Source organism: Mirounga leonina, unplaced genomic scaffold (assembly GCF_011800145.1).
Source record: "Mirounga leonina isolate KUSES-001 unplaced genomic scaffold, KU_Mleo_1.0 Mir_154, whole genome shotgun sequence".
In the NCBI taxonomy this organism is placed as follows: Eukaryota; Metazoa; Chordata; class Mammalia; order Carnivora; family Phocidae; genus Mirounga; species Mirounga leonina.
The window spans coordinates 11779924-11802275 of NW_023270389.1; the positions used below are offsets into that span (position 1 = coordinate 11779924).

Genomic DNA, 22352 nt, shown 5'->3' on the forward strand with positions numbered 1-22352 from the left:
ACATTGTACTTACCTGTTTCTCAGAAAGGCAGTGAAGTTTTTGTTTATAGTGGAAAATAGATTCACTGAACTGAAGATTTGGACAGAAAATGATTCTGTTTCGTATCTAAGGCTCTCCAAATGTACAGTTTTCACTTCGCAGGTGCTGTGTGAGAATTTGATAGTCTCACAGTAAAAAAAAATAATTGTAGAGCCACATAAACTAATATGCTCTTCTTTGGCTCACAGTATACATCGTCAAATTATGTAAATATTCCTGCCTTCTTTTTACTATCCTGCTTCCAAAAGGTTTAAAGTAAACAGATGCATGTATTGTGTACCTGTGTGGACTTAAATTGTATGAGGGATGGCCTGAAGCTATGGGGACTGGAGCTGTAGAAGAAACTTAATCTAGTAAGAGAGACTAGACTAATTCCTATTAATACCTTTGAATGAGTTAATCAATAATACAAAGCAGTACCTAGTCAACTGCTATTTTACATGGCCAGAATAGATTCTGTACAAGTGGGGGATGGGGAGCTCAATTAGAATGAGGACAGTAAAAGAAACTTTCATTGAGCAGGCGAGATTTGAATTAAGCTGTGAATAATGGTTATAGAATAGGAAAAGAGGGGGAAATATTTTAGGTAATCAGGAGAACCATGAAGGGAGATTCAAATGTAGGACTGTGTATGAGACAACAAAAGAAACCTAGGTCAGTAAATAGTGAGAAACTGTTGAATAGGCAGAGTGACCACATTTTTCATAAATTTGAAAGCTGAGTAAAAATCAGAATTGATTCAGATGAGCAGAGTGACTGAAGATGAGAAGGAAATGATATATCAAAGGGATATTGAAGGACTCTTTCTTCAGGAGGAACTGGAGTTTGAGAGTCTGGAATCGAGGAGGCTAGTTATCTGACTTTTTGAAGTTATCTGTATCAGACGTGCAGTGTCGGGACAAGACTCTGTAATGGCTGTGAAGAGAGAAAGGACCAGTCCAAAAATCATTTTACAGGAACAATGGACATGACTGGTTATTGTATAAAGACCTAGTGAAGAGGAAAGTGAGTTGGCTCTAAGACATCCGTGCCGAGGAGTGCCACTGACAAAGTTGGAAGAGAAGACTGCTTTGGCAGTGAATTAAGGTTATTAAATTTGATTTTGGACATGTTGAGTTTGAGGCGATGGTAGGAAATAAAATGAAAATACCGGGATGGCTGTAATGACACAGAATTCCTACACAGGTACAGAGACTAGATTGAAGAGTGTGGTTAAGTCCTAGATGACGAGGGAATTCTTCCAAGTAAAGGATACAGGAAAATAAAACTGAAGACTGAAAACTTAAATCTTAATAATATTCACCATCAGAAGATAGGAGAAATAAAACCATTGAATGAAATGAAGAAGGAGCTCTTGGAAATCTAAGAAGATAATCTGTTCATTAAAGATACTTCTCAAGAGCTGTTTTTTTATTTTTCTATTCTCTGGATAGTGAAGGTTCTTTAAACCCTTTAAGCTTATGTCTGTACTACTCTCTTGTTTTTAGAACGGGTGGAAAAAAATCACTTTAAAAAATACTATTTGTGAGTCAAGAAAATCTATTAGTTGAAAAGTAATTCTTACTGAAAGGAGACAGAAGTCTTTGTTGTTACTCTGTATTCTACATATGTATCTTTGGATCTGATACATCAACTTATACATCAAATGTACCTATTTGCTTCTTCTTCATTGTACTCCCACATCTACGAAAGATCACAGAGCAGATTTCCTGATTCAGTTCTGGGGGCAATGAGTGTAGTAGAAGTGACCGCAGGTCATTGCAAACGATTCCAAAGAGAGAAGACCTCTTTCTGGAATGTCAAAGAAGTTCCTTCTGTGTCTTCTGCACAAAGGTCTCTGTCATCTAGCATAATTTCTGCAGCTTTTGGACCATTGGTGTTCGTATTAGTACCTTCTTCAGGAGGGCTTTCTGGTTTTGGAGATAACTGACTTGCTGGTGATTAGCTCCAAGTCAGTGAGGAGGCTCGTGGCCTGCTGTTGTGGTCAGTGGGCCATCCAAGCTTAGCCTTGCAAACCTGTCACATGAGCACCCATGCCACCTCCTTTCCCCTGGCTCCTCTCCCTCGTGGCCCACAAATCTCTCTTAAAAATGGAAACAGCCTACTGGTTCAGTAGAAAAAAGGACAAGACCGTTCTCACAAGAAATATAATTGGTCAAAAAGCATATGATAAAATTTTGAATGTAAATAATAACCTAAGAACTATAAACCACTACATTTGGATAATTTTTCATCTTTCATATTGACAAAGATCAAGATTTACAAAACTGTTAGCGACAGTATGGAGAAACAGGCACTCTCGTGTATTGGTGGAAGTGTAAACTGACAGGTACTTTCTTGAGGGCAATTTAATAATATGAATGAAAATTGAGAATACTCTATGACCCAGAGATCCAGTTGAAGAAATATATAGCAACGTGAGAAGATACACACAGAAGAATGTTTATTGCAGTGATGTTTATAATAATGAAAATGTATTAATTCATTCATAAATATTTAGTTACTGCCTACTGTGTGCCCAGCCCAGTTCTAACCACTGAGAATTCCTTGGGGAACCAGACACCCCAGGGATCCTCCTATCATGGAGCTTTTAGTTTGGGGATGGTGGAGAGAAACCAGCAATAGACAACTAGAGATAGTAAGATAATTCCAGTGTCTGATAGGTGCTAGGAAGGAAATAATCATGTTGATGAGATGGTAATGAGGCAGGAGAACGGAGGTGCTTGTTTGATTTAGAGGCTCGGGAGCAGCCTCTCTGTGGGACTACATTAGAGCTGAGAACTGAATGATCAGAAGAATTAGGCAGGTGACAATCTGGGAGGTAAGGTCCAGGCAACATTCAGAGCACTGAGATGATGATGGTCATTGTTCAAGGAGCGGGGCGGGGGGGTGGCAGGGAGAGGTGAGATGACCTTAGAGATGGGTACCCCATCTTGCAGGCCTAGGTAAAGAGGCCAGGCTTTTTTTTTTTTTTAAGATTTTATTTATTCATTTGAGAGAGAGAGCACAAGCAAGGGGAGAGCCAGGGGGAGAGCGGGAAGCAGGCTCCCCGCTGAGCAGGGAGCCCAACATGGGGCTTGATCCCAGGACCTGGAGATGATGACCTGAGCCGAAGGCAGACACTTAACCATCTGAGCCACCCAGGCACCCCTAGGCGAGGCTTTATTCTGAGTGCAGTAAGAAACTGTTGGAGAGCCTTAATCAGCAGATTGGTTTGATGTGCTGTGTCTCCCAAACTGAATGCCCATCACTAAGAGCTCATTCACTATAATTTGGAACATACGATCCAGGACTGTGGAGCCACAACAGAAAATGATTTGCTCACTAACTGAAAAGGAAAAATATCATTGACCTATTGAGTAATAAAAAGCACGTTATACTGTATACTTTTGTATATTGTTTGTATTTGCACAATGACTATATTTCATTTTCATGAAATTTGTCCTTTTTTTTTTGTTAATCTTACCACCTATCCTGAAAGCATTATATATCATGTATAAAAAGCGTATTTGAAAAGAATTTTAAGTACTTGGGCAAAAGGTGTTCTGAAATTAATTTTGCCTTTATTTTTACTTTTCCTTTGCCTGATAATGTCTTGTGCGATGGGTGGTTGACAGTTATTTCTGTTTTTCATTAATATTTTCATAGTATTTTCTATTTTTCATTAATCCTGACATTCAGCTCTAATACAAAAGTAGATAAGTTCTTTTGGCAATGATGAAAATATATTATTCTTTCTTATTTCTTTAATAGAATGAAGAGTTGAGTATCTTATATCCAGGTGCCATTGTGACTATTGATGGATTTAGCCTTTTTCAGTCTCTTCGTGCTTGTCGAAATCAGGTAGCAAAAGGTAATTTTTTGGCGAGACGTATCTAACTTCTAACGTCTTACTTAATTTAACCTACTTAGAGAATTAAACATGTGCTCGACATTAAAAAGGCCTCTGTACTAGATTTACAGAAAAAAACCCTGCTACTGTAGAGATGGGAGTGCATTGTTGGCTAGATTGCCTAGTAAGATAAAGGCAAGGACTGAAAATCTACTCTCTACATATTGGGGTAAAGGAACCAAATTTCTCACTAGATCAGCAGCTCTCTGGCTGGTGTGCTAGAATCCTGTGATTCTGCATTGCTTCCATCCTCACTGAGGGTAAAGAAACCACTGTGTGCAGGGGGAGTTTTCCCCTTGGCAGGCAGGACCCAACAGGGAGTCAACACCAGCTTCTTTTTGCTAACCTGGAACACTTCTGAATGGACTAGTTAGAGGCCTGAACAATGTGTATATGGGCAACTACATTATTTCCAGACTTGGGGGTGAAAAGGGCCCAAATAAGAGTTCTTACTCTTACTGCTCAGAGTTTACCTTTGGAAGAGAATACAGAGCAGAGTTGTATTTCATCAATTCAAGATGCCATTGTTTGTAGATGCACTAGTATTTTATGTACCACAAAGCAAAACTGCCAGAGAAAAACACATCATCAATTTTACGATCCCAATTTTAGAAAAGCCTTAATTAAACACAGTGAAAATACCAGGACTAGTGTAGACTTCCTCCTTTTCTTCTGGGTTTGGGTAGAGGGGCCTTAATGGCCCTAAAACAAAGTTTGTTTTGTTTGCAGATTGATGTGATTGGTAAAATCCTGAAGTTTTGGTTATGTGGGTCTTTAATATTACATACTTTTCTATTAGGCCAGAACTTGTTTGAATTTTTATACCTATTTTCATAATCTTTTAAATTATTTAAATTTAGGCACAATAAGCATTATTATCTTGAGGTCACTTAAAGTAGTCACCATTAATATGTATACCTACAGAGCCTGGCAGTTTTCTGCAGGTAAGAATTCAGTCAATGAAATAAACTAGAAATAGATGATTATGATTGGTATTGTCAGCCATTTAATTTTTATTATTTTTGAATTCCTGTTTATTTGTATGTTTAAGACCATAAGACCATTTTGTCTCCTAGGAAGGCAGTAAGCCATTTAGGGCCCTCTTACTGTAAGTTGCTCTAAAAAGAATTCTGATTGCATAGCCAAGAAATTGTTGTGCTTTTTATTTCCACATATAGGGAAATTCTCTTTTCTTGGCCTTACTGTCAAATCTGAAGTGCTTAGAGGAATATATTTTTACTTATAATAGTACTTTCTAGAATAAACAACCAGAATCCAGCTGTATTCTTTTTGGTTTTTTGTATGCTAGGTGTTTTTTGTTGTTGTTTTTGTTTTTTAAGATTTTATTTACTTGAGAGAGAGTGAGCACAAGCAGGGGGAGCAGCAGAGGGAGAAGCAGGCTCCCCACTGAGCTAGGATCATGACCTGAGCTGAAGGCAGGCACTTAACCGACTGAGCCACCCAGGCGCCCCAAGCTATATTCTAATATGTAGCATGAGAATTTACTGATAAATAGGACCTTGTGCCTGATCCTGTGGCAAGAAGTGTAATAATTGCTTTTTCTTTCATTACTCACTAGGCAGAAATACTGAGCAGTGACGGGCATTTTATTCATTCTTTCTGGCAATGCTATTGCTGTTAACGTGTCTTTCTATCAAGGCTGGCCGTGGTTACGTGCCTTACGGACCTTGCTGTCTGGGCGCTCCTGCCCGGCATATCATCAGGTTTTTAGTTTTTCACCAAGTTAAGGCACTATTAGCTGTTCCCAGGATTTTATCCACTGTCTTTCTCAGGGGGAAGAAATTAGCTTATTTGTCATCAGTTGCAGTTTGAATTCACCTTAAATTTTAGTAATAGTCTAGGGTTTTTAATTACCTTCTCCAATTACATTGAATTTTCCAAAAATCTCTTGTGACAGTCAACTTACCCTTAATGTTTGCATTTTACACGTATTGTCTTGGCATGAATAAAGTTCACTTTAACCTTGTTTACATTGCCTTGCCTCATTATTATCATTTAAGCTTTAGAGTAATAAATCAAGTTATTCCATTTTTAATGGGTTTTTGTAAAACTTCATCCATTATAGTTAGGATTGTTTGCTTTTTGTCTTTAACAGCTGCGGCATCGGGCAATGAGAACATACAGCCTCCACCGTTAGCTTATAAGAAATGGGGCCTCCAAGATATTGACACTATTATTGATTATGCTAGTATTGGTAAGCATTACTAGTTCAAATTTTTATGCTATTTATTTTTTTTACTTTTTAACTGATGGTCTCATTTATTAGAAATGTACATTTATTCTTATGTGAAAAGAAAATGCATCGCCTTTAGTGAGACATTTGGAAGTTACCCCAGACTTACGGATTATGATAGGTGTATGTGTTTAAGAAGTGGTAGCAGTTTTAATAATTATGTCTACAGCAGTATCGAGCAGTTTTTAAGTCTTTCACTATTTGTCTGAATTTTTTTGCGGATAAGTTTAATCCATGTAATTACCATATAGATCAGTCTTCTAAAAATATAACCTTTAGACCAGCAGAATATAGATAAAAACAGATTTCTCCTTGCAAGCATATTTGAAGACTCACTCTGTTGGGCATTGGGAACACAGAAATGAAAAGACATGGTCTCATCCAGGAAGCGTGAGTTGAGTTGGAAGACACATGTGAAAACAATTGCAGGACTACAACAGTAGTGGACGAGGGGACCAGCGGGAATGGGAGCAGAGAAGCCCCAGACACTGAGGGAAATAGGGAGCAGGAGGCTGACTCTGGTCTGACATTGGAAGAATGAGTAGGACTTGACCAGGAGAACAAGCCCAGAGGAGGCATCTGGTCGACCTGTACACAGCCTGGGGGTGGCAGTACAGTGTCTGCTGTAAAACTAATGGGCACTAAGGACCACTGACAATGAGCATGTAAACAGGACTCAGATTTTGACGGGCTTTGTATGCTGTGCAGAGAATTTAGAACTTTGTCCTAGCAGCATTGAGAGCCGTTGAAGAATTCAGAGCAAGAGAATGGTGTTACCACTTGGCCTGTTAGAAAAATCACTTTGGTGGAACTTTTTAGAGGCTGTAATATAGGGGTCAAGACTAGAAACTAGGCACAGTAAGGAAGCTGTAATTATCTTGGTAAGAAGTAATCAGTTTCTGAATTAAGGTAGTAGAAATGGGGGTAGAGAAGAAAATACTACTTAAAAATTGTTTTTTTCCTGTGTATCAATATATGCTTGTTAAAAAATTCAAATAGTACATAAATATATAAAAAGAAAAAGAAAAAATATCCCCTTAGCCCTACCATCCAGAGATACTCACCGTTGGCATTTTGGTAAGCATCCTTACAGACTTGTGTGTGAAATGCATGTGTAATATATATATGGTTATATAGAGAAATAGGTTTTCAAAAATAGGATTATATCATATCAACTATATTATAGCTCTTTTCTAATCAGTGTATTTAAAGAGCCTTTCAATCAATTTTGCTGACACCCATTTTTATCAGGGTCCTAATAGAAGACAGATGGCGCCCTTGAAATAGGACAATTGAAACACGTTTTATTTATAGAGAAGCTGTCTAGAAAGATGTGGTGTTGGAGAACCACAAGGGATGATAGAGCATCTCAGGGCTTCTTAGCAGCCCAGCTGTTGACCACTCCTGGGCCAAACAGGGTGAGGGCTTGGAGCAGTTCCAGAACTTGGAGATGACGAGTAGAATCAGCATCTTAAGAGCAGGTTGACTTTTGCACAAATGTCACAGGGAAATAGATATCCTGACTTCAGTTTCCTTTCTGTCTTTGCTCTCCTGATGAGACTTCCCATTGTCTGAACCCAAGTGGAGGTCACCATAATGTATACACACTGGCCCCTGGGAGTGGGTGGGTAGAAAAGGAACGAATATGAATCCACAGAGTCAGAAAGAAAATACCTGACACACAGATCTCTTTGTTTATTGTTGCATAGTTCTCCTATGGAATACTCTGCAATCAGCACTTTACTGGTAGACAGTTTGTCTTTACTTTTGCTGCAAAATTCCGAAGTGTTGAGTTCAGTTCAGGGTAGCTTCCCTGTTCTGTTAATTGAACTTTGGAACATTGAAACAGGCTAGGAAAAATGACTGGATAGAAAATATTATTCTATTCATTTATCTCCCAGCCTACGAAATGATTTAAAAAAAAGGTACAATGGGGAGGCACTTGGGTGGCTCAGACGGTTGGGCATCTGCCTTTGGCTCAGGTCATGATCCCAGGGTCCTGGGATCGAGCCCCACATTGGGCTCCCTGCTGAGTGGGGAGCCTGCTTTTCCCTCTGCCTGCCGCTCCCCCTGCTTGTGCTCTCTCTGTCTCTCTCTGTCAAATAAATAAAATCTTTAAAAAAAAAAAAAAGGTACAATGGACTTTATTTTGCAAAACTTTATGTAAAGTTTTGATGAATTCATTCAACAAATAAGTGAATACCTATTATGTCCTAGGTGTTAATTAATAATGGAGCTAGAAATACAAGGCAGACAGGACCCTACCCTGATGAAGCTTACATTCTGGTGATAGGCAGACACACAGTGAACAATGGAACCAAATGAATAATTTGGTAATATCAAAATGTTGATATGTATCATGAAGAAAATAAGCAGAGGGTTATGATGGAGAGTAAAGAGAGAGGGCACATCAGGTAGACTGGTGAGGAAAGGTCCCTCCAGGGAAGTGACATTCAGACTGAGATATAAAGGGTGTGAGAAGGAGCTAGCTATGTGAAGAGGTGTAGGAAGAGCATTCTGGGCAGAGGAAGCAGCAAAAAGATAAGCCTGTGGAGCCTCAGAGTCCTGAGAAACAGGAAGGGGGTCCATAATGACTTGATTGTTAAGAGTAAGGGTCAATGGGACAAGGTCAGTTTGGAGATGTAGACTAGGGTCAGATCACATAGGGTAAGGAGTTTGGATTCTGTTCTAAATATGGTGGATGTCATTGATGGAGTCTAGGTATGGGATATTTAAAATTATCCTTCTGACCTGCTGCTTAGAGAGAGGCTTGTAAAATAAAAAGTAAAGGCAGGAAGACCAGGAAGGAGTTTGTTGCAGGAGGGGAGAATGACGGCTTTGCCTACGGTCGGAGCAGTGGAGTTGGAGAGGGGTAGACAGAATTAACATATATTTTGCACTTGGAGAGGGATGGATTTGAGAAATAAGAGAAAGGAAAGATTCAAGGATTTCTTAGTTTTTATCTTATTATTTATTTTAAGGATTTCTTCATTTTTAAATTTGAGAAAAGAGTGGATGATCAAACTTTACTAAAATGAGAATAAGGAGAAGGAAGAGGGTTGAGGTGGACAGATTGGAGTAATGTTTTTTACAGGTTAACTTCTGACACAATTCCACATTCAGATGGAGGTGTCAAGTGGGCAGTTAGACATACATGTCTAAAGTTTAGGGAAGAAGTCCAGAATGTTGATAAAAATTTGGGAGGAAAAGGTTGACTGCGGAATGCTTCATAGAATCCAAGAAAGGGAGAAGGTCCACTGGATTTGACAACGTAGAGCTCTTCATTAAGTCTGATGTGAGCACTTTAAGTGGTGGACCAGTGAGGATGAAAGCCAGATTGGAGTAGGTCGGAGAAGAAATATTTCCACCCCTACTTTCAAAAATTAGAAACACAAGAACAAGAAACTATATCACAGCATCTCCATTTTTATGTCCAGTCTTGACCTCTTCCTTAAAATTTATACTTTTTCCAGTGCCTGCTGAACTTGTCCACCTGAGTATCCAAACAACGTATCCAAAACAGAATTCTCGATTTCCTCCCCTGAACCCTTTCCTCCTTTTTTTCTTCTATATCCTCTCTTCTTTTGCTCACACCAAAAGATTCTGAGTCATCCTTGACCCCTCTTTTTCTCATGTTTTCATCCAGCCTCCCATTTGTCTCTTCCTGCACGGTAGACCCTATCTGACCACCGCTCATCTCCATCACTGTTAGCGCTGTGGTCTGAGCCACCATCCTGTCTTGCCTGAACTATTGAGGGAAAAAACATTCTAGCTGGTCTTTCTGGTTCCTTTCTTCCATCTCTAAACTCTGTTCACCGGTTAGTAGCTGGTAGCCTTTTGAAATGTAAGTCATGTTTTTGTCACTCTTCTGCACAAAATGTTATTTATAGCAGCTTCTCATCTTAATAAAATCCAAAGGCTTTACAGAGGCATACCAGGCCTGACATTGCCTGGTTTATGGTACATCTTTTACCTTATCTTCTTTAGTATCCCCCCTCCGTGTGTTCCACCATGCTCGTCTCCTTGTTGTTCCTGAGATGCACCAAGCATCCTCCTGCTTGAGAGCACTTGTGATTGTTGCTCCTTCTGCCTGGAACATTTTACCTAGCTAGCCACATGGCACTCTCTCACTTCATTCAGGTCTCTGCTCAAATATTATTTTGTCAAAGAAGTCTTCTTTGTCTACAATAATCTACTGTAGTCTACTGTAATAGACCTAGAAAATTATCCAATGAGTTTGACTTTATGGAAATTTATATTAAGATTTAAATTAATATAAATATTTTAATAATGATATTTAATACTTAATAGTTTAATATTTAATAGTGTATTTCAAATTAGTGTTCTATTTATATAAATATTATATTTTAATATGCATTTTAAACTGTAAATTATAATTTATAATATAAATTATGTTAATATTTATACTAAGGTGTTGCAAAGTGTGGAAAGGCCTCAGATGTTCAGGAAATACAAAAAAACCTCACAACTAAGGAAATGTAATTACAGTAGGCAGCTTATCTCAGCAGTGAGTAATATTTACATCATTCTTAATAATGAAAACAGTGAATGTGAATTTAATAAAAAAATTGAAATATGTGTATACTGGAAGGATAAGGTGGGAGGAAGAGGGACTGTCATTATGCTATATCTTCATTTACCTTAAATCAGTGAAAAGTAATGCTAAGATTGGTGACTCAAAGACAACGGTCCTCTAGATCCCACCATTTGGCCACAGTATAGAGAGCAGGACCGCATGTTAGATAACAGCCCAGGGGTTTAGTCAGCAAGCTGTAGACTGTGGGAGAGGAGTGTCACGGAGGCATGGGAGTTGGGGGTCGAGGAGGACAGTAGGATTTGGGGCTGGTCTTGGATGCCCATTTGTTTGTGAGCCTTACTCTGAAATCCAGGTGTATTTTCTCCCCCCTGGCAATACTCAGCTGTTCTGCTGTAAACAGCAGAGAATGCAGAAAGTTTAGGTCATCCAGGTTAGGATTCAGCCAGGTTAGTATGTGAGAGAGACACAGGGCAATTGTAGGTAGGTGTCTGCAAGAGAATGATTATGATGGAACACAAATCTAAGCCAGATAAGAAGGGAAGTGAATGCGGAAGTTGCTTGATAGTGAAAAAATAGTAGGATTAATGAAACTCTTGATGAAATTGTGGAATTATTACACAATGGGTTACTAGAGTAGGATAGAAAGCTAAGAGGAGGTCGTCAGAAGGTGGTATGCTTGAAATCAAGGTTTCAAAGGCTGTAGAGTTGACAACAGGATCTAGGGTGTGTGTGGCACTGAAAGTGGATGACTGAAATTGTGGGAAGGGGAAGATCACAGTGGTAAGGATGGAAAGAACTGATCAGCCATCTCTTTAGAATAAATTAGAATAAACCCACTTAAAATTTTGGATACATATTGGGAAGTTGTCCTCTGGATAGCTTGTAGCAATTTATACTCCCATCTATCGTAGGTGGGAGTACAGAGAGAAGTTATTTTAAAACTTAAATTCCGATTTATATGCAGCACAATTCACCCTTTGATTTCATTCTGGTAAAGTCAGGCCAAACTTATGCAAATTTTTATCATGTAGTAAAAACATTTTGTATATTGAGTCATGAATTCATTCATGAATGTGAGCCAGGCATTCTGATCTTTTGGAATAGTCCAGCTTCTGCAACAGTTATTTCATCACTTTAATCCGTAAGTCCAGCAAATGGTTTGCTCATGAACTCCCTAAAAGTATTTCCTTTCCCAGGACTCTTTAGGAACAATGTGTTTTTGACCATTTGCAGACAAAGTAGAGGCAACACCTGTATATGAAAATTCCATTCTACAGTGTATTTGAGTTCAGAACTTCCCAACTGGTTATCCTCATGTACCATATGAGTACCCAGGTACCATATGTGTGCCTGAGTCCACATAGGTTGGAATCTTAGCAGTACATCTTTACTCTCTCTAAGCTTATTCCCCCCCCCTGCCCCCCCCCCCTCCGGCTTTCTCTCCCTGCCACCCAGGTGAATTTACATGACCTTGGTTTTTCCTCTGCTGCACATAGGCATGTGGGTGCCAGCATTCAGTCTGTCTGCTTTTGCTCTTAGAGCCTTGGGGAAATGAAAAGTTAACTCTTCCTTAAAAAAGGTGGGGGATTTCTGGACTACAAAGCAAAGGTTTGAAAGTGTTTGTTTTTGCTGTGTTGGGAGGGGTATGGGAGCAAAGATGGTCTCTCACCTTTTTGGTGGGAGTGTAAATTAGCACCACCTCTGTGGAATGCAGTAGAACAGTATTTAATAAAATTTTTAAAAACATGATCCCCTCTGAGCCCACACTTCTGTATAAGAATTTTCCATACAGAGAGAGTTCTGTAGGTGCACAAAGACATATCAAAGATGTATATACTGTAGCATTATTTGTAGTGGCAAAAGATGGGAAGCAACCTAAATGTCCATCAGTAGGTCAGATCAGTTACGGTATGGCCGTACAGTGGGATGTTCCGAGTGATCGAGAAGAATGAGGCATGTCTCTTTGGTATTTTATTAAATGAAAAAATTGACTTGGTGTGCTATCATTTATGTATGTACAGCATCTCTGGACAGCAGCATAAGAGACTGTCTCAGTTGGGGCCTCTCAGAACTGACTGATACCTCTAAGTAAGGCAGACTATACTTTTTGTACTGTTTGAATTTTGTGTCTGTTAAAAAATTAATATTTAAATTTTGTTTTTTAGTATTTTATGGCTTAGAGGAATAGATGGCACTTTTAATATCTTACGAATATTTTATGACATTGATTTTGTAGCTTTTAAAAATGACTTTTATCCGTTAAATAAAACTAAGCAGTTTGCGTCTTCGAATGGAGTTGACGTAAAAATTTAATGACCTAAAATGACAGCGTCGTTTTAGTGCATTCCGCTCACATGTTGTTGCTGTTGTTGTTTTAAAATAGGTATTATGACTTTGTCCCCTTTTGACCAAATGAAGACTGCCTCCAATATAGGTGGATTTAACGCAGCAATTAAAAACAGTCCACCCGCCATGTCTCAGTATATCACTGTCGGGTCCAATCCATTTACCGGCTTCTTCTATGCTTTAGAGGTAAGAGTTTCCGCACTGATCATGAGTGAGGCCTCTCTTGGTTTTTCAGCTTGTCTACAAATTGGATATTGTGAGTTAGCCTTAGAAAGATTCATCAGTTTACATTTCTAAGTTTCATTGGAAGCTAAAACTGGTCTCCACTGACTTTCTTCTAAATTCTTTAGGTGAACTGAGAAGGTACTAAAGTCAGCGTAAAACAAGCTTCTGTGTTTCTGATGCCCCAGGTTCTTAGTTGACTTGTCTTTAAATATTGATGCAGTCATCAGCAGCTCAGGGGTGTGAATGTCGGCCCGCCAGGGTAAATCAGAGTAAATCAGGAATTGTAAAGCTGACGACTATAGTAGATGTAAGTGGTGAAAATTGATTTTGTTCCTAAGGTAGGGGACCGTTAGGTGCTGGACTTGGTGTCTCTTATTTCTCGCTTAAAAAAACCAGCCTTCTCAGAATTGTCCAGACTATCTCTTTACTTTAATAAAAATTTATATTAAAAAGAGAGAGAGAGAGGGACAGAAACCAGTTGTATGTAGATAGGAAATCCATAGCCCTGCTAGAATAATGCCATCTTACTGTCCTAGTTTAAACTTTTTAAGTTAATTACAATTGAAGGAGGGAAATCCTGAAGACAAAATAGACAACAAGCAATTTTACTGTTAAACTGTAGAGTTAAAACTTTTGATTATATTGCTGCCTCCTAAAACAAAGCTTTTACTGTGTGGTCTGAAAGATGCTGAATATTTTTGCTAGTCCAGGCTTTACAGCTTTTCATAACTTTTAAAAGTAAGCCTTGTGTAGAAAGCATGTTTTGTTTCTTTGTCAGCTGTTCAGTTTTCTCTTTCCTGTGCCCTGTTTTCCAGGGAAGCTCCCAACCATTACTGTCTCACGTGGCGCTGGCGGTCGCAAGTAAACTCACTTCTGCTTTATTTAATGCTGCCAGGTAATTTTATCACAATCCCGTGTAAAGTCATTTGTATATTACCTGTATATCTGTAAAATTATCTGATTGCTTTTACCATCTGTTTTGGTCGCCTGCACGTGAAAATGCTGGGAGCGCTGCTTTTATTCTCCATTTTCTTTCTATTCAGTGGTTGGCTTGGTTGGAAAAGCAAGCACGAAGAGGAAGCAGTGCAGAAGCAAAAGCCAAAGGTGGAGCCAGCCACCCCGTTAGCTGTCAGGCAAGTGTGTCACGCTCCTCTCAGGTTTTCGTATTTTAAAGAGTGTGCTGTTAAATTGATGGTCTTTCAGTGCGCTCAGTTGATTGGTCGATCTCATGAGTTTCTGGAGCTCTGCTGTCACAATATAAACTCCATGAGGAGAGTGGTTCTTGCCTGTTTTGTTCACAGCTGCCTGCCTGTCCTATAGTAGGTGCTCAGTGTGTATTTGCCGAGTGTGATTTTTTACAGATACCTATAATCTGAGCTTAAGTTGCAAGAAAATTTGTTTTGTGAGAGCTGTTGAAATTTTTTAAAGAGCTTAGATAGTTTATCAGTAAGCTGTATAGACTTAAAAAGTGCTTAGTGATTTCTTTAAAAAACATAAAAACAAGGAGTCCCATGCATTCAAGCACTCTTCAGAGTGCAGGGTTGTGCTTTTTTATTTATTTCAGTTGTCCTAGAGGATAGTGTATGTGTCAGGTTTGGGGATGAGAGAGTGTGATTTTTGCTTGATTTTGTTTTAAAATCATTTTTATTACCTAATATAAAATACCACCAGGAAGGGAAACAGAATCCTCCCCCCCTTGTAGATGTTCTTCACTTAAGAGATATAACTAATTATCTGTTATTAAAATTTATTGAAGATGAGCCTCTAAGGTTTTTTTCATCTTTTTAAAAATATGATAACATCTCAGATATTTTCTAAATTCACTGAAGAATCAAGAAGTAAGCCAGATGGCTCTGTGCTTCCAAATAGATTAACAGCATTGGGGCACCTTGTCTCAGGGATTTCCCTCCTAACGAGTGCACCTCTCCTTTCAGAGGACCTCTTTCCTTTTATCTTACAGTTCCAGTAAGATTGGTTCTAGACCAAGAACATTTGAGAGATAATTATTTAGAAGAGGGGAAATTCTTCAGGCAGATACAGGGACGTCAGCAGGATATGATATCTAGCAGAAAGAAGAGATTAGAAATATGAACTTAGACAAAGATGCCTGTGTAGGAGCAAAATATTCCAAAATTTAATTGGTTATGAGGGTACTGTTTCCTATGATATAACAGTTAATCAAGAAAAGATAGTTATACTTGATATTCTCTAAAAATATAAGAGTGGATATTTATATAGAAAATTTATGAAATAGAACTTAGGTGTTTTTATTTTATAATGGAAGAAACTTCTTAGGCATTTTGTGTTGCAAAATGTCTGGTGTAATTAGTTATTAAATTAACTATTAACCCATGCAGGATTTCTATTTCTTTATATAAAAGCAGATTTGACCTATTTTGTTTATGCAGTTCGTGATTCTGTCATCTTTTTCTAGACGGGAATTTGATTTGAGCTTTTTATTTTCTTTTACATAACAGATTTGGACTTCCAGATTCTAGACGCCATGGTGAAAGTATATGTCTGTCTCCATGTAACACACTGGCAGCAGTAACAGATGATTTTGGCAGAGTAATTTTATTGGATGTAGCTAGAGGAATTGCAATACGCATGTGGAAAGGTACTTCCTTATAAAAATCCAGAAAAAAATGTTAATTTGCTTTTTACCCCAATAGTTGAGCAATATTATCGTCCTTCAGCTTCTGGTGGACAACACTGCTTAATTCGTTATGTTTATGCTATCTTTTTTTTTTTTTTTTTAACATGAACTCTTGTCAGTAACACTTGATTTAGTAGTCCAATTGATCTATCCTTTAAGTTTGATTAATTTACAGGCACTTTTAATTCTCTTCCTTGTGTACTTTTCATTTCTCACTGTCATTGTTAAATTCCTGAAGTCAGTTTCTTGCCTCTGTTACATTCATTCCACTTCACAAGGTCATGTTTAAATCAGATGTTCTCTTCAAATCTAGAATGCTAAGTTTTTCAAACTAAAGATGGCAAAAACCCATCTTTGCTGACTTGACTTCCACATCTGTATGCTTGGATCAATTTACTTAAATTTCTTAGGAGTCTGTCAGTTAGGAGCTGTAGTTAGCTGCTAATAAAAGACCCAAGTTCAGGATTGATATAATATGCCCATGACATCCTCAGGAACCCAGTTTAACTTCCTGAGCTTCCCCACTCAAGGTTATTTCATGGTTCAGATGGCTGCTGGAGCTCCAGCCTTCCTATCTGCAATCCAGGAAGGAGGAAAGGAAGAGGAAGAACTACCAATGGAGTCAGTCCACTTTGAAGATGATTTCCTCCCAAGCTTTTTCTACAGTGCATTAGACGGGACTTAGTCACATAGTCATACCTAACTATAAGGGAGACTTGAAAATATGTAGGCACACTGTCAACCTGAAAAAGATAAAATCTCTTTGACCAAGGAAGAAAGGAGAATGCATATTTTGGAATCATCTGGAATAGTAACATGTCAGCACAGACAGGCTACTTGTTAGAAACCACAGTTATGATGCAGTCTGGTCTGTACTGAGCAATGTGAGGAATAATGGATTTGAGGACATTAAGTTACTCTGGACAGATTGAGCCACTGTCACCTTCTTGCCAGAGAATTCCTGCAGTGTTTTACCTGGTACATGTTTAAGTGTCTGTAGAGATAGGTTTTAGTGCTGCAGATATATCATTCTTCTTGGGGTTTGTCTTCTGAAATAACATGACGGGTGGTTCTCAGCAAGACTTTTCCAGAATATAGAAGACATAGGTACATCAGCTGGTCCAGATCCATTGTAGCGATCTTGTTGCTGGTACTGTTGTTTTTCCTGCTGCAGCTGGTGCAGTTTTCCCCCATTCTCGGAAGAGAGGGGTCAGTTGCCTGTGGAAGGGGCCCCCCGAGATGGAAGACAGTGTCAGCTGTATCTCGCTCACAGGCCGGGGTTTCCTGCCACCACCTTGCACCGTATTCTCCCTGTCTGCATAACCCGAAGGGACTTGAAAAGCAGAAAATCAAGTTGATTTTTCTCTTACACTTTATATGGACTTGTATTTAAAATCCAAACCTGATAACCTCCCCCGGATTTTTTAAAGGTAGATAATTTTTTTAAAGAGAAGGAGGGGAGAGAATGAGATTGAGGAAGGGTACTCATGAAGCTGTAATGATACCTGTTTGTTTTTTGTTTTTTAAAGAAAAAGCAGTGATCAGGAGCAAATATAACAAAATACTAAGATTTAATAAGACTTGGTGATGGATTCAGTATTATAATTACTATCTTTTCTGTTTAAGATATTTCATACTAAAAAGATAATGTACTTTTATAGCTTTTCTTAAACCCCTCTCTAAAATATCCCACAATGCTTCAGAAAGCTGTGATCAAACCTAGATTAACTAATTAGCTTCCCTTTTCCTTGGTCTCCAAGGGTATCGCGATGGACAGATTGGTTGGATCCAAATTGTAGAGGACCTCCATGAAAGAGTACCAGAAAAGGCGGATTTTTCCCCCTTTGGAAATACTCAGGGTCCAAGCCGAGTAGCTCAGTTCCTTGTGATCTATGCACCAAGAAGGGGAATCTTAGAAGTGTGGAGCACACAGCAGGGACCTCGAGTAGGAGCTTTCAACGTGGGAAAGCACTGCAGGTAAGCTGCAAACCCTGGCATTTTCCTGGTTACAAAAAGGAATGCTTTTATTCAAGTCTTTATTAAAGCTGCTTAGTAGGTTGCAAGTTGTTTGAGAATTGCAGTGTTCTTTATTCTGGTTTTCCCTGCCGAGTGCCTGCTGTATAATTAAGGATTAAGTATTTAATAACAAATCTTACTGACCATGATACGCTACCGAATTTAATAAAGTTACCTGTGGTGCTGCCATTTATCCCCATCCCTTACTTACGTTGTGGAGGCTCAAAAGGAGAGATTGCTTCAGATTCCTGTGGTGATGATGTTAAGTGAGGTGAGGCTTTGTTTGGCATTGCTACATAGGCCTGACTGTCCTCCCATTTTCTAGCACATTTTAACAAGGCAGAACTCTACGAGTCAGGATTTTACTTATGCTTTTGGTATCAGTTAGTGTTTATTTGCCTTATTAGTGCTCCTGAATTGATAGTAATGTAGGGGGTCCCTAGATATAATAAAAGCACTTTTGGCATTTCTCCTTTTTCTCTAATAATCTTACCATATTGGTTTGTGACTTCCTCAGGCTTCTGTATCCTGGCTATAAAATAATGGGCTTAAATAATGTTACCAGTCAGAGTTGGCAGCCACAGACTTACCAGATCTGTCTTGTTGATCCAGTGTCTGGAAGTGTGAAAACAGTAAATGTTCCTTTCCATTTAGCACTGAGGTAAGATTCATCCAGTTGTCCCTCTCCTAACTTTTCCATCCCTTATTTTGCTCTTTGTTTTGTAGCTACCATTTTGTTGTTGTTTTTTTTCCTCATTAGATATCTTTAAAGTTAAATAGGAAGAATATAAAGGAAAAGAGTTGGAGTGTGTCAGATTTAGAAGGAAAGCGATTTCACATTCTGTAAGAATTTGTTGTATTTATTGTTTTAGTGACAAGAAGTGCGAACGAGCCAAGGACATGCACCTAGTGAAGAAGCTGGCTGTCCTGCTGAAAACAAGACCTCCTAACCTCGGTGCGCGTCCTTTAGCAAAAAAATAATAACGCATACCCTTTGTCATTTTATAAATTAATAGCATATTGTAAATGCAGCAATCAGAATATTTCAGTTCATTTGTGAGCTGTTGTAACTCCTTGAAATAAGGTGAGGTGCAAGTAATCATGTATATTTTTAATTGGAATTGCTCTGTAAATATGAGGCATGCCCTCTGGGAGATACTAAAATTTGTAACAATAGAACAATAATGGGAGAGAAACCAGAAGTCCCTGAGACTGGCTGATAGCTACAAATATGTGCATTCTTCTTTCAGAATAAAGTTTACCTTGTAACAAAAGTGAAAAATTTACCTTGGTTAATTTTCTCTTTGTAGATTTGGTTGAAACACAAATAAAGGAATTAATTCTTGATATTAAGTATCCTGCAACCAAGAAACAAGTAAGTATGTATAATATGTGAACTTTCCTGCTGAGTAGCTGGGGCATATTTCTCTTAAGAAGGTCTTTATTTTCCTTTTTCCCTCCAAACATGACAGGCTAACCTCTTCTTTTCTGGTTTTTATTCACACATCCTTTTTTTTTTTTTAAGATTTTTTTATTTATTTGACAGAGAGAGACACAGCGAGAGAGGGAACACAAGCAGGGGGAGTGGGAGAGGGAGAAGCAGGCTTCCCGCCGAGCAGGGAGCCCGATGCGGGGCTTGATCCCAGGACCCCAAGATCATGACCTGAGCCGAAGGCAGCCGCTCAACGACTGAGCCACCCAGGCGCCCTTCACACATCCTTTTTATATTCACATATGGAAGTTCCTGTTGTCTCTCTCCTTTCCTCCTTTTTTAAATTAACATTACCATACACACGTGTGCATGTTTGAAACACACACACATCTATACATAACATATACTCAGAATAAAGAAGAATAATGAACACATATGTGTGACCACCCACCTTAGGAAATAGAATGTTACCACGAACTCTGAAGAGCCCTATGTGTCCCTCTTTTGCTTTTTATAGTTGTATTACTTCTGTATAGCTCCTTTAGAATGTCGATGCATGTTCTGCCTTTTAAAACTTCGTGTCACTGGAGTCATGCTCCGTGTCTCCTTCCTGTGACTTCATTCCTTCAACAGTATGTTTCTTTGAGACGTCCCTGTTGATGCCTGCAGCTACAGTGCCATGTACCGTGTCTGCTATGCTTGGTTCACTCTCCTCCTGTCAGAGGGCATTTAGAGTTGTTTCCAGTTTTTTCTATTACAGTGATACTGTGATTATCCTTGTACATAGGATACTACGTATCTTTATGTTCCCAGGTGCACATATGCGAGAGCTTCTCTTGAGTTTGTACCTAAGAGGGGAATTGTAGTGTACTGAGCTTCTCTAGCTATACTAGTTGATGAAAGATTGCTTCTCAAAATACTTGCACTAATGTATGTTCCCACTTGTACCATGTAAGAGGGCCTGTTCCTCCACAGCCTCAGCATCCCATGGTATTGGCAGACTTGTTGCTTTTTGCCAGGTTTGTGGTTCTAATATGACAACTCACTGTGATTTCTTTTACTCGCACCCTCTTCTCCAAACCCCTCATAATGCTGCTCAAGTTCTAACTCTATAAATTCTTTTTTTTTTTTTTAAGATTTTATTTATTTATTTGGCAGAGAGCTCAAGAAGGGGGCCGGCAGGCAGAGGGAGAGGGAGAAGCAGGCTCCCTGATGAGCAGGGAGCCCGATGCAGGGCTTGATCCCAGGACCCTGGGATCATGACCTGAGATGAAGGCAGCCGCTTAACCAACTGAGCCACCCAGGCGCCCAAAGTTCTAACTCTTTAAATTCTTACACAACACTTCAATCCCTATGGATACCTCTGAACTCCTACTCTGCTTTTAGTCAGAACTGGTTAGCTAATGGCTACTTGTTCTCTAATTATTTCTTGTACATGAATCCTAGCTCACCAATTTTTTCCTTTTTACCTCTTTTAAGCTCCTCCAAGTAGGGACCTCACCAAATACATCAATTTCATAATCCACAACAACTAAAATAATGCTAGATATGTGGGAGTAAAAATTTAGTGAATATTGATTTCTTTTTATTCCCTTTTATTTTACTGTAGCAGTCATTTTTAAAAAAAATACTTTTTATTGTTTTATTGTAGAACTGGCAAGTCCCTGTGACTTTTTTTTTTTTTTTTTTTTTTTAAGAGAAGAAGAGTGCGGAGGGGCAGAGGGAGAGGGAGAGAGAAACTTAAGCAGGGCTCCATGCCCAGTGCATACCCCTACACAGGGCTCGATTTCACAACTGTGAGATCCTGACCTGAGCTGAAATCAAGAGTCAGATGCTTAACTGACTGAGCCACCCAGGCACCCAAGTCCCTGTGACTTCTAATCAAGCTTTCCATTCTGCTGACAGGGCTAATTGGTTCTCCTCTTTCTCAGGACAAAGTCTCAGTTAATGAAAGATGACATTCCTATGACAAGGTGGGCATCCAAGAGAGGTAGTTTAGAGAACCTGTGGTAGAAAGGGAGGGTTATAACCCAAACAGGGCTTCTCATTTTGATACCATCTTTCTTGTCTTACTTCATGGAACAGCAAAATTGGAAAAGTTCAGCATACTACAGACTGTCTTCTTGACCTTTTTAAAAATTATTATACTACTGAATTGTGTGTGAAACTATGAATTTTATAAAAAATGCTGGAAAAGCTCATAGTTCAAGTTGTGTATTGTTTTTAACACTAAAGGGAAAAAACAGTTCAGGCTTTGGAAGAATGAATAAATAGGCAAGTGGTAGACAGAACAGAGACAATTGCGTTTTGCTGGGTATTTGCCTTTTTCAGTCACTTTCTTTATATCCACCATGTAGTTGCCTCATCATGGGCTTGACCACCCTCTTGAGCCACCCTTAGAGCCCCATTTCTTACCTACACACACACACACACACACACACACAGGTGGTTGTGTTACAGTCTTTGTCTCATGGTACATTCTCAGCCAACTTTTGAAATTATTTAGTCTTATCAATAAAAAGCCAGTTTAATGGCCTAATATGAAAGGATAAGTATGAACTTTAACTGCTGTGTCTACCCATTGGTGATTCTGATGGTTGCTTCTTTAGGAATAAAGAGAGATTTTGGAATTGGTGGTGAAGGCTCTTAAGTATCTGCTGGGGGAGGGGCAGGAAGAGGAAGGTGGGGTGAGGTAGGGAGCATCTATATACCTTGCATGGCCTGTATATTCCCCCAGCCATGCTCAAATGCAGTCATTAAACAGTAACTAAGTTGTCAGCTTTCATCATTGACACAACAGTAACAGCCTCTGCTTTTCATTTATGCCGTGGAGTGTAGACTTACACTCTTTTTATTGGTGAATAGCTTTATCATGGTCCCTGTTTCATCTTGGCCATTCTGTTAAATACCAGTAGCCTTCTAGTTGTTTCATT

General features: G+C 38.9%; 1 protein-coding gene and 1 non-coding gene across 6 annotated transcripts in view; both read left to right on the forward strand.

Annotated features, from left to right (window-relative positions):
* The window catches only part of RAB3GAP2 (RAB3 GTPase activating non-catalytic protein subunit 2), a 96652-nt gene that overhangs the window by 39034 nt on the left and 35266 nt on the right, over positions 1-22352 (forward strand). For 2 of the 5 annotated variants that reach the window (XM_035010096.1, XM_035010097.1), the window contains exons 8-17: positions 3794-3893; positions 6049-6147; positions 13128-13276; positions 14131-14210; positions 14359-14448; positions 15793-15932; positions 17732-17948; positions 18505-18648; positions 18860-18942; positions 19298-19362. In XM_035010096.1, coding sequence (XP_034865987.1) covers positions 3794-3893; positions 6049-6147; positions 13128-13276; positions 14131-14210; positions 14359-14448; positions 15793-15932; positions 17732-17948; positions 18505-18648; positions 18860-18942; positions 19298-19362 — 1167 coding nt within the window. Of the gene's footprint in view, positions 1-3793; positions 3894-6048; positions 6148-10651; positions 10715-12159; positions 12833-13127; positions 13277-14130; positions 14211-14358; positions 14449-15792; positions 15933-17731; positions 17949-18504; positions 18649-18859; positions 18943-19297; positions 19363-22352 lie in introns of those variants that run through there. The other 3 variants (XM_035010099.1, XM_035010100.1, XM_035010098.1) reach the window with 3 other exon arrangements.
* LOC118014608 lies at positions 7965-8096 on the forward strand. Its single transcript, XR_004680319.1, has one exon. It is a non-coding gene; the product is annotated as a small nucleolar RNA SNORA36 family (small nucleolar RNA).